General features: G+C 45.7%; 1 protein-coding gene across 1 annotated transcript; it reads right to left on the bottom strand.

Moving 5' to 3' along the window:
- Positions 1-1,602: 1,602 nt before the first annotated feature.
- Positions 1,603-4,448, bottom strand: LOC119336788 (U5 small nuclear ribonucleoprotein 40 kDa protein-like). The gene is made up of 2 exons (XM_037608865.1): positions 4,268-4,448; positions 1,603-2,874 (listed from the first exon to the last, which is right to left on the bottom strand). The coding sequence occupies exon 2, from the start codon at positions 2,844-2,846 to the stop codon at positions 1,806-1,808; it is 1,041 nt and encodes a 346-aa protein (XP_037464762.1). The 5' UTR covers positions 2,847-2,874; positions 4,268-4,448; the 3' UTR covers positions 1,603-1,805.
- Between the last annotated feature and the right edge of the window lie 8,624 nt (positions 4,449-13,072).

The following is a 13,072-nucleotide window of genomic DNA, read 5'->3' as shown; positions in this document are numbered from 1 at the left end:
GCACGCTTGATTCTACAACCTGTTCTTCACACAGTGTGGACCACTCTATTCTCACCGAGCATTGCAGCACAGCCACAAGCTTATAGAATTCTAATGCTTCCCATGTCTGATATATTTTTGGATGGTGTGCCACTTTAAATAGGATACAATTAGGCAATTTGTCTTAGAGTACTGAGGAATACTATATCCATACCGGCTAACTCAGTTTGAGATTTAAATAGCCCATATATATGACTTTCTTTGGTCTGCCACCTGACCACTACAATAAGCCATGGTGGATGAGAGATATTCTGGGCAGCTACTCCCTCCGTCCCATAATATAAGAACGTTTTTGACACTACACTAGTGTCAAAAACGTTCTTATATTATGGGACGGAGGGAGTAGTTGATAACTATAAACCATTGTGGATGAGATCTATATATATGCATGCACACCAGATGACAGCTAGTAAGAAATAAAGACAATAATAACTCATCAACAAGGTGGTTGACATGCTATATTTTTTTACCCTTTCAAATAGTAAGCATTGAGGGATTTTTAGCTGGAGGTATACGCACACTCCTCTAACTAAGTGAGCTTGCTATACTTGGTTGCATGTCAACATAGAAGATTTCTCAAGAGTTACATCCACTCGTCCGGCTAAGTGATCAGCTTGCTATACTTAGCTGAATAACGATATACTCCCTCCGTAAAGAAATATAAGATCATTTAGATCACTATCTTATATATTTTTAAAGAGGGAGTAGAAGATAAAAGTAGGACTCCGGTAGTGTGTGGCACCTGTTTCATGCGGCTCCGCTGGGCCTTTCCATGTTGCCGGTTGATTTCACGCATACACTAGGTTCAAGCACACGCACAACCACAAACATAAAATCCAACAGCGATTACTTTGTCAGAATGTTCGCTCCCTAGCTAGAATTGTCTTAAAAGTATACATGAAACTGATTCCATTTTGCCAAAACATGGCATCTCAAGATCTTTCAGAAGTCAATATGTAACTTCACATATACATAATTTCACCCCCACCATCAGCCAAATAAACACACTTAAATAATCAGCAATTTGTTAATTAAAGATAATTTTCACGAGTATCTTTATCTTGCTATTAATTATGAGTTGTACACGGGAAAGAAACGAAACCACTGTCTACAACCCATTATTTTCATCAATAACAGGCGTTACCTAAAAATTGGCTGTCACGTGGCCATGACCATGGTTGAATAAAAAGAACAATGCATGGCAGTCATACTCTTTTGAACAGAGCCACGTGAATATAGATTGAAACGGCAGATCATGAAATAGAAGCTGACGGATCATAACAGTCCAACAGATGGACAAATTATGTTCAGACACAGTCTTGACAATCTATTAGTCATGCCAATATAATTGGCTATTAGAGGATCAACCAAATTTATGAATATATGGTTTACCCTTTTAAGGGAATTTCAGCTAACTTAACCTCTTTCTGGTTATATTGCACCGATAGAAACTTGTCTAAAAGAAAAAGATAAGTTTACAGACCATAACAGCATTTGACTCGATACACTAGTTAGACAACGTAATTCAGCAGGGAAGAGGCAAATGAATCAGGTTTTCAGAGAGAGCACACCAGTTAGTGATTAAAAGGCAGAATGGCAACACGTTTAACAAGAACCGTAAGGGTACTGAACAAGTAGCAGTTTGAAAATTCGATCAGCAATCCAGCATTCAATGTCTAGGACAGAGCAACACGGTACCTGCGGTCTTCAGTTCTCTTTCATACCCAAATATTACAGGAATTCCTATCTGAGGAAGTGACAGCATCCTAAAGCTCGCCGAGATAGATCTGCTTGTCGCTACCGCAGGATCCGATGATGGGCTCGGTGGGATGGAAAGCGGTCTCATTAACGGAACCATTGTGCCCAGGAAGCTTGTACAAGATCCGCCTCGATGTCGTGTCCCAGATGTAGACCATGCGATCAGCACTCCCAGCAGTGACCTTGCGATTGTCGGGTGACCAGCTGCACTTCAACAGGGTCTTCTCAAAGTTGTGCTGATGCCCTGTAAAGGTCTTGATGTTGCGGTTCTCTGGTGCGTAAGGGCGCAGATCCCAGATCTTGAGCTCATTGTCCATGGCATTGGTGAGGAGGTACGACCCATCAGGACTAAGCTGCATCCCAGTTATCATGTCCTGATGTCCTTTGAGAGATTCCGTGACTTCATTCTTGCGAAGATCCCACCACTTGACGTCATTGTCCAGGCCACCAGTGAAAACCTTATCTGCAGCCTCTGAGAAGCTCACAGCGGTAATCTGGAACTTGTCTGGAAGTGTTTGGATAGCCCCTCTCTGACGCAGGTCCCAGAGCTTTGCTGTACCGTCATCCGATCCACTCACAACAAGAGGTGGCCACTTACGTGACGGGCAACATGAGTTGACAAAGGATGAGTGCTCAGCCATCTTCTTAACCTGCTTACCAGTTTCAACATCCCAGACCCTCAAAGTCTTGTCAGGGCTTGCAGAGATTATCTGGCTCCCATCAGTGGTCCAGTGAAGATCAAGGATAGCATTCTTGTGCCCTCTCAGTACCATGTAGTTCTTACACTCACCATGGACATACCACAGGAAGATATCCTTGTCATGGGAGCCCGATGCTATCACAGTTCCAGCAGGGTTGAACTTCATGCAGTAGACAGCGCTCTGGTGGCCTGTGAGTAGCATTATCGGCGCCTCCAGACTGGATGAGCGTTGTTTCCCACCAGGCCCAAGGCCAAAAGCCTGGTTAGGATGTTGCTGCACATTGCCCAGCTCCATTCCTGGCCGTGGGGCTGCAAGAGCCAAAGAATTGTTGCCTGGAGCGGAGTACATCTTCAAGTCTGTAGAGAAATTTACGTTCCTGTCACAAAGAAAAATATAAGATGCCAAGAAAATGAACAGAACAGAGCAGACCTAGTCCACAGTAGAGTCTAGAGTCCAAACATATGCACACAAACATCTCTTCAGAAACAAAAATCATACATTATCCAGGTTTTCAATTTACAGACACATACAAGCACAAGTAGTACCACAGATAATATTCTATTCGCTAGATATAATTTCGGCAATGAGATTTAAGTAGAGCTGTGGTGATGTAACCCAGGTCAATATACACAAAATAAGGTTTACCGGTGGTACCCAGTGCCAGTAATCAAGCAATAATTAAAAATTCTAGCTCACTGGGAGAACTGTGAAATGTTAAGCAGCAGTAGCAGAATATGTTTGGAGTAACATCAACAGTTTTAAATATCAAATAGGCCACACAAGGAGCTGATCTAGGAACCTTGACAGGGATACCCAGAACAGGGGACTCATGTGTGGCTTACAGCCTACAGACATGGAATTGCAGAGTGGAAGCACTGTTGGAGAGCATCAGGTTCGATTTGTTTCCCTAGAGGTGCTCATGCACGGGTCCGTCTGATGTGTGCAATGGTGGTCGGCGGACTAGTAGTGGAACAGTTTCTGGAGCGTTGGCTAGCAAGCTCCAGCCAAGTGTGTACGCGATTAAGTTTATGATGTTGGGGGCGGTCTGCACAATTGAGCGTTTCCTTTTTTTCACTTCCTCAAGAAGCCTGGAGCTGCTCCATGACCTACACCTTTTATACTATGATGAACAAAAGCATCCACCTTGGAAATTTCTCGTGCATAGACCGTGTGGAGAACAAGTCGATGCATCACAAAATTGCACAAATTAGAGTGTTAGCACCAACAATTTCGAGTTCCCAGTGCTATAAGGCCTTGTACAATGCTAGATACTTAGGGAGGTGCTTAGAGAAATAAACCAGTAAACCGGGGTTTTTCCGAAGCACCAATGCCTATTTCTACAAGAGAGGCGCCTAATTAAGCGTCTATCCTCTACAAATAAGCACCGGTGCTTAAAGAAAGACTGGTTTGTTTCTCTAAGCACCTCCCCTAAGCGTCTTGCATTGTACAAGGCCTAAGCTGACCCGGAATCGCTCAGACGGGCAATCCTCCAGACTGGTCACAGGGTCCAAACCGAAAGCTATATTCTACCACAACCTATCATGAACACAGGCCCAAACGAAGTCAATTCTACACTACATCTGAAGAACTACTCCGTGGCATCTCAGATTTCCTCCACTCGCCAAGGCGGGTTCCCACCCACCCAGCCCAGCCATCTCCGCCTCTCCTCTCTCGCGCGCACGCGGAAACCCAGAAAAGCACAAGACAAGCAGCAGAATCTCTTCTCTACCGGGAGGCAACGAAGTAGCGAAGGTCGTCGGGGGCGATACCTGCGCGGAAGCCCTAGGCTGGGGCTAGCCGGGCGCGCGGACGCGGACCGCTGATGCTGTTGCTCGGTGAAGGCGAGGTCGGAGCGGGCGGGCGGCGCGGGCAGGCGGCGGGAGGCGGGAGGCGGAGGTGGAGGTTTCGCCGATCCGGCCGGAGGGGCGAGAGGTGGGAGGAGACGAGGCCGGCGGCGCAGTCGGGTGGGGTGCGTGGAGGATTCTGGCGGCGTCGTCTAGTCGCCTTTGGGGTAGGCTCGGGCCGCGGTGTTGGGCCTCACGGTTGATGGGCTTCGCCGTTACATGCTCTGGCCCGTATACGAAGAAAGAAGGTCCATTCCTTCTCAAAAGAACTTCCTCAAAAAAAAAATCCTTCTCAAAAGAAAGAAGTATACTTTTCACCCCCAAATCCCCTCCAGTGGAGCCATAACCCCCTCAACTCGAATTTGGTATGATTTCAACCCTAAACATGTCAAAACCGGATTAATCAAGCCCTGAGTGGTTTCATGCCACATCAAAAGTGATTTTATAGGTGGTTTCGGTTATTTTGACAATGACTAGGCGATGATGTGGCCAATCGTTGCTGTGTTCAGTGTCCATGGGCTCTTTGTGGCTGAACGAGAAATAGGCCAACGGCATGGTGGGCATGGAGAGCGTCCTGGCCGTGAACCCCGAGGCACGGTATGTCCTGCACATCCATGCGGACGCCTGAGTTCCCCCGGCTCGCCGGGAGCAAGGGCTTGTTCCCATAGTCCGTCACGGCGGGAGATGTTGTCGTCGCCTTGTCCTGGTGTTCGACACCGGTGCCTGAGCTGAGAGCCAGAGCTGAGACGACACGGGCCTCGGCGAGGTGTCGCCATCGTGGAAGAGCACGTGCATGATATGGACAAGGTCTGCTCGCTCGGCGGCGACAGCTACATATTAGAGACTCGGATTTCCTGACCGCCATGGACGCCACCGTGGCTGCAGCTTCAGCTCGCGCTCCCGCTTGGCGGTGGCTCCGCCGACTACACGCGGAACAGCGTCCCCATCAACGTGTTCTCTTTGGTGGAGCATAAGTGCATAACGTCCTGGTGTCATGCTCTGCCCGGAGCGTCGGGCCTGGGAGCTCGATACTCTCCTACGTGAAGGCTTGGATCACCACCGTGGGCGCGGACACCCTTGATCATGACTTACCGGCGTGCGTCCTCCCTGCGAACTAAACCGCGGTGCCATCCGCGATCTGCAACCACATGCCTTAGGCTAGTCATAGTGGGAGTAACATAAATAGTAACATAGATGCCACATAAGCAAAAAAAGACACTAGTACAGAACCGGCCTTTAGTGCCGGTTCGTGACGGCCTTTAGTGCCGGTTCGCCAACCGGCACTAAAGAGTAGGGACTAAAGGTCCCCCCCCCCCTTAGTACCGGTTCGTCACGAACCGGCGCTAAAGTGCCACCACGTGGCACGAGCCAGGCCCGTTTGCGTGTAGGGCATTAGTACCGGTTGGTAACACCAACCGGTACTAAATGTTGGGTGTTTTTTTTAATTTTTATTTAATTTTGTGTTTTCAATTTAATTTAGTGATTGTTTTACATTATACTGAGTTGTTAAATCATTAGGTGAAAGTACCGCGGATTAGTTTCGACTGGATGCATTGGATATCTAGCTACTACTAGCTAGCTAGCTAAGTGATCAAGTATATGCCATATCCATATTAATTATACTTGATCAACTATAATATATACGGATATGGCATATACTTGATCACTTAGGTAGGATCCATCCAGCTGAAACTAATTTGCGGTTTCTTTCATTAAATGATATAATAACTCATCATCATCATCATATTAATCATCATAGTCATGCATTACCGCTAGCTATCTAATCACCATCAGCACTACTAGCTTAAAGAAGAAACATTCACTTGTACCAGAAGCAAAAATATCATCGAGTTCAACATGATTGTCATGATATTATAAGCGTTCATATATAACACCACAAAAGCAAATCACTTAAGTTCAGAACGAAGAACACGGACATGAAAAGACAAGTACTAAGAGCAGCATGAACTAGCTAAATCACTCCTACTAGCTACTCTCTCTCTCTGGTAAAATAGCATAGAACATGTATAACTCTCCTGATTCATCAAACTGGAGCATGCCGATGAACCTATCTCCTAATCATGGGTTGCGCTTCTCATTGCTGCCCCCTAGTACTTCTCTGCGATTGTTAACAATTTTTCTCCAATCTTTCACTATTAAGCATTCATCGCTTCTAGAAATCCTGAATGCATTAACGTGCAATGCAGGATATCTTGGCCGTAAGCTAACAATTGACATGCGACCTTTAGTCTCGATCCCCTGAGGCACAACTGTCATCGGGAGTCCCTGTTGAAGAACATCGTGTTGGGGAACGTAGTAATTTCAAAAAAATTCCTACGCACACGCAAGATCATGGTGATGCATAGCAACGAGAGGGGAGAGTAATGTCCACGTACCCTCGTAGACCATAAGCGGAAGCGTTATGACAACGCGGTTGATGTAGTCGTACGTCTTCACGATCCGACCGATCCAAGTACCGAATGTACGGCACCTCCGAGTTCAGCACACGTTCATCTCGATGACGATCCCCGGACTCCGATCCAGCAAAGTGTCGGGGATGAGTTTTGTTAGCACGACGGCGTGGTGACGATGATGATGTTCTACCGGCGCAGGGCTTCGCCTAAATTCCGCGATGATATGACGAGGTGGAATATGGTGGAGGGGGACACCGCACACGGCTAAGGAACGATCACGTAGATCAACTTGTGTGTCCTAGGGTGCCCCCCTGCCCCGTTATATAAAGGAGGGAGGGGGAGGTGCAGCCGGCCCCCTAGGGGTGCGCTTGGAGGAGTCCTACTCCCATCGGGAGTAGGACTCCCCCCTCTTGCCTTGGTGGAGAAGGAAAGGGGGGAGGGGAAAGAGGAAAGGGGGGCGCCGCCCCCCCTTCCTTGTCCTATTCGGACTAGGGGGGAGGGGGCGCGCAGCCTGCCCTGGCCGGCCCTCATCTTCTCCCTCATGGCCCACTAAGGCCCATTAACCCCCGGGAGGGTTCCGGTAACCCCCCGGTGTTCCAGTAAAATCCTGATTTCACCCGGAACCATTCCGATATCCAAATATAGGCTTCCAGTATATCAATCTTTATGTCTCGACCATTTCGAGACTCCTCGTCATGTCCGTGATCACATCCGGAACTCCGAACAACCTTCGGTACATCAAAACTTATAAACTCATAATAAAATTGTCATCGTAACGTTAAGCGTGCGGACCCTATGGGTTCGATAACTATGTAGACATGACCTAGAACTATTCTCGGTCAATAACCAATAGCGGAACCTGGATGCTCATATTGGCTCCTACATATTCTACGAAGATCTTTATCGGTCAAACCGCATAACAACATACGTTGTTCCCTTTGTCATCGGTATGTTACTTGCCCGAGATTCGATCGTCGGTATCCAATACCTAGTTCAATCTCGTTACTGGCAAGTCTCTTTACTCGTTACGTAATGCATCATTCTGTAACTAACTCATTAGCTACATTGCTTGCAAGGCTCATAGTGATGTGCATTACCGAGAGGGCCCAGAGATACCTCTCCGACAATCGGAGTGACAAAACCTAATCTCGAAATACGCCAACCCAACATGTACCTTTGGAGACACCTGTAGTACTCCTTTATAATCACGCAGTTACGTTGTGACGTTTGGTAGCACCCAAAGTGTTCCTCCGGTAAACGGGAGTTGCATAATCTCATAGTTACAGGAACATGTATAAGTCATGAAGAAAGCAATAGCAATATACTAAACGATCAAGTGCTAGGCTAACGGAATGGGTCATGTCAATCACATCATTCTCCTAATGATGTGATCCCATTAATCAAATGACAACACATGTCTATGGTTAGGAAACATAACCATCTTTGATTAATGAGCTAGTCAAGTAGAGGCATACTAGTGACTATATGTTTGTCTATGTATTCACACATGTATCATGTTTCCGGTTAATACAATTCTAGCATGAATAATAAACATTTATCATCATATGAGGAAATAAATAATAACTTTATTATTGCCTCTAGGGCATATTTTCTTCAGTCTCCCACTTGCACTAGAGTCAATAATCTAGATTACACAGTAATGATTCTAACACCCATGGAGTCTTGGTGCTGATCATGTTTTGCTCGTGAAAGAGGCTTAGTCAGTGGGTCTGCAACATTCAGATCCGTATGTATCTTGCAAATCTCTATGTCTCCCACCTGGACTTGATCTCGGATGGAATTGAAGCGTCTCTTGATGTGCTTGGTCCTCTTGTGAAATCTGGATTCCTTTGCCAAGGCAATTGCACCAGTATTGTCACAGAAGATCTTCATTGGTCCCGATGCACCAGGTATGACACCTAGATCAGAAACGAACTCCTTCATCCAGACTCCTTCATTTGCTGCTTCCGAAGCAGCTATGTACTCCGCTTCACATGTAGATCCCGCCACGACGCTTTGTTTAGAACTGCACCAACTTACAGCTCCACCGTTTAATAAAAACACGTATCCGGTTTGCGATTTAGAATCGTCCGGATCAGTGTCAAAGCTTGCATCGACGTAACCATTTATGACTAGCTGTTTGTCACCTCCATATACGAGAAACATATCCTTAGTCCTTTTCAGGTATTTCAGGATGTTCTTGACCGCTGTCCAGTGATCCACTCCTGGATTACTTTGGTACCTTCCTGCCAAGCTTATTGCTAAGCACACGTCAGGTCTGGTACACAGCATTGCATACATGATAGAGCTTATGGCTGAAGCATAGGGAATATCTTTCATTTTCTCTCTATCTTCTGCTGTGGTCGGGCATTGAGTTTGACTCAACTTCACACCTTGTAGTACGGACAAGAACCCTTTCTTTGCCTGATCCATTTTGAACTTTTTCAAAACTTTATCAAGGTATGTGCTTTGTGAAAGTCCAATTAAGCGTCTTGATCTATCTCTATAAATCTTGATGCCCAATATATAAGCAGCTTCACCGAGGTCTTTCATAGAAAAACTTTTATTCAAGTATCCCTTTATGCTATCCAGAAATTCTATATCATTTCCAATTAATAATATGTCATCTACATATAATATCAGAAATGCTACAGAGCTCCCACTCACTTTCTTGTAAATACAGGCTTCTCCAAAAGTCTGTATAAAACCATATGCTTTGATCACACTATCAAAGCGTTTATTCCAACTCCGAGATGCTTGCACCAGTCCATAAATGGATCGCTGGAGCTTGCACACTTTGTTAGCACCTTTTGGATCAACAAAACCTTCTGGCTGCATCATATACAACTCTTCTTCCAGAAATCCATTCAAGAATGCAGTTTTGACATCCATTTGCCAAATTTCATAATCATAAAATGCAGCAATTGCTAACATGATTCGGACAGACTTAAGCATCGCTACGGATGAGAAAGTCTCATCGTAGTCAACCCCATGAACTTGTCGGAAACCTTTTGCAACAAGTCGAGCTTTGTAGACAGTTACATTACCATCAGCGTCAGTCTTCTTCTTGAAGATCCATTTATTCTCAAGGGCTTGCCGATCATCGGGCAAGTCAACCAAAGTCCATACTTTGTTCTCATACATGGATCCCATCTCAGATTTCATGGCCTCTAGCCATTTTGCGGAATCTGGGCTCATCATCGCTTCTTCATAGTTCGTAGGTTCATCATGATCAAGTAACATGACTTCCAGAATATGATTACCGTACCACTCTGGTGCGGATCTTACTCTGGTAGGCCTACGAGGTTCAGTAGAAACTTGATCTGAAGTTTCATGATCAATATCATTAGCTTCCTCACTGATTGGTGTAGTTGTCACAGGAACCGGTTCTTGTGATGAACTACTTTCCAACAAGGGAGCAGGTACAGTTACCTCATCAAGTTCTACTTTCCTCCCACTCACTTCTTTCGAGAGAAACTCCTTCTCTAGAAAGGATCCGAATTTTGCAACGAAAATCTTGCCTTCAGATCTGTGATAGAAGGTGTACCCAACAGTCTCTTTTGGGTATCCTATGAAGACACATTTCTCGATTTGGGTTCGAGCTTATCTGGTTGAAGTTTCTTCACATAAGCATCGCAGCCCCAAACTTTAAGAAACGACAACTTTGGTTTCTTGCCAAACCACAGTTCATGAGGCGTCGTCTCAACGGATTTTGATGGTGCCCTATTTAACATGAATGCGGCCGTCTCTAAAGCATAACCCCAAAACGATAGCGGTAAATCAGTAAGAGACATCATAGATCGCACCATATCTAGTAAAGTACGATTACGACGTTCGGACACACCATTTCGTTGTGGTGTTCTGGGTGGCGTGAGTTGCGAAACTATTACGCATAAAACCTGGCTCGGATGCCACTGTTGGGGAACGTAGTAATTACAAAAAATTTCCTACGCACACGCAAGATCATGGTGATGCATAGCAACGAGAGGGGAGAGTAATGTCCATGTACCCTCGTAGACCGTAAGCGGAAGCGTTATGACAACGCGGTTGATGTAGTCGTACGTCTTCACGATCCGACCGATCCAAGTACCGAACGTACGGCACCTCCGAGTTCAGCACATGTTCAGCTCGATGACGATCCCCGGACTCCGATCCAGCAAAGTGTTGGGGATGAGTTCCGTTAGCACGACGGCGTGGTGACGATGATGATGTTCTACTGGCGCAGGGCTTCGCCTAAACTCCGCGACGATATGACCGAGGTGGAATATGGTGGAGGGAGGCACCGCACACGACTAAGGAACGATCACATAGATCAACTTGTGTGTCCTAGGGTGCCCCCCGCCCTCGTATATAAAGGAGGGAGGGGGGAGGTGTGGCTGGCCCCCTATGGGTGCGCCTGGAGGAGTCCTACTCCCATCGGGAGTAGGACTCCCCCCTCTTGCCTTGGTGGAGAAGGAAAGGGGGGAGGGGAAAGAGGAAAGGGGGGCGCCCCCCCCCTTCCTTGTCCTATTCGGACTAGGGGGAGGGGGCACGCGGCCTGCCCTGGCCGACCCTCCTCTTCTCCCTCATGGCCCACTAAGGCCCATTAACCCCCGAGAGGGTTCCGGTAACCCCCCGGTGTTCCGGTAAAATCCCGATTTCACCCGGAACCATTCCGATATCCAAATATAGGCTTCCAATATATCAATCTTTATGTCTCTACCATTTCGAGACTCCTCGTCATGTCCGTGATCACATCCGGGACTCCGAACAACCTTCGATACATCAAAACTTATAAACTCATAATAAAACTTTTATCGTAACGTTAAGCGTGCGGACCCTACGGGTTCGAGAACTATGTAGACATGACCTAGAACTATTCTCGATCAATAACCAATAGCGGAACCTGGATGCTCATATTGGCTCCTACATATTCTACGAAGATCTTTATCGGTCAAACCACATAACATCATACGTTGTTCCCTTTGTCATCGGTATGTTACTTGCCCGAGATTCGATCGTCGGTATCCAATACCTAGTTCAATATCGTTACTGGCAGGTCCCTTTACTCATTACGTAATGCATCATTCAGTAACTAACTCATTAGCTACATTGCTTGCAAGGCTTATAGTGATGTGCATTACCGAGAGGGCCCAGAGATACCTCTCCGACAATTGGAGTGACAAAACCTAATCTCGAAATACGCCAACCCAACATGTACCTTTGGAGACACCTGTAGTACTCCTTTATAATCACCCAGTTACGTTGTGACGTTTGGTAGCACCCAAAGTGTTCCTCCGATAAACGGGAGTTGCATAATCTCATAGTTACAGGAACATGTAGAAGTCATGAAGAAAGCAATAGCAATATACTAAACGATCAAGTGCTAGGCTAACGGAATGGGTCATGTCAATCACATCATTCTCCTAATGATGTGATCCCATTAATCAAATGACAACACATGTCTATGGTTAGGAAACATAACAATCTTTGATTAATGAGCTAGTCAAGTAGAGGCATACTAGAGACTATATGTTTGTCTATGTATTCACACATGTATCATGTTTCTGTTAATATACTTAGCAATGATAGTTTAGCAAAAAAAATATGTATGCAAAAGATGCACTGAGGACAAATAGTAAAAATCTTACCATCATTCCTAAATAGATGTGACCGTAGTTCAATACCATCACTATTGGTCGCACATTTTGAGTACTAATATTTCTAAGTGCAGGAAGAAAATTTTTCTTGATAGTATGAAGATCCTCAAGCCATGAAACATAATGACTTATCTCCTCGCTGTTTAGTTCAGCCCCGGGACAGTAGTAGGTCCTGTCTACCAAGCGCCGGACATGTTTGGTTGAATGGAGATAAGCTGTCAATAGAAATTAGTTGTCAATTATTTTTGAATAAGCAATATCAAAGACAAAAATATAGTTGAGAAGAACTCACATAATGGTAGAACTAGAGGCGTCTGCACATCGACCCATATGTCTCTATTACCTTCAATATCATCTTCTGCTTCTCCTTCTTCTCCTTCTTCTTCCTCTTCTTCTTCTTCTTCTTCTTCCTCCTCCTCCTCTTCTTCTTCTTCTTCTTCTTCTTCCTCCTCCTCCTCTTCTTCCTCCTCTTCTTCTTCCTCTTCTTCCTCTTCTTCTTCTTCCTCCTCCTCCTCTTCTTCCTCTTCTTCCTCTTCCTCTTCTTCTTCTTCTTCTCCTTCTTCCTCTTCTTCTTCCTCTTCATCTTCCTCTTCTTCTTCCTCCTCCTTCTTCTTCCTCTTCTTATTCTTCTTCTTCCTCCTCCTCTTCTTCTCCTTCTTCTCCTCCTCCTTCTTCTT

Source organism: Triticum dicoccoides, chromosome 7B (genome assembly GCF_002162155.2).
Source record: "Triticum dicoccoides isolate Atlit2015 ecotype Zavitan chromosome 7B, WEW_v2.0, whole genome shotgun sequence".
Taxonomy (NCBI): Eukaryota; Viridiplantae; Streptophyta; class Magnoliopsida; order Poales; family Poaceae; genus Triticum; species Triticum dicoccoides.
The sequence above is the reverse complement of the archived record's forward strand: the minus strand, read 5'-3'. Positions and strand labels throughout refer to the sequence as shown.

Bases quoted from the DNA above. Each gene is read 5' to 3' on its own strand.
- LOC119336788 (XM_037608865.1), bottom strand. From the start codon at position 2,846: ATGTACTCCGCTCCAGGCAACAATTCTTTGGCTCTTGCAGCCCCACGG.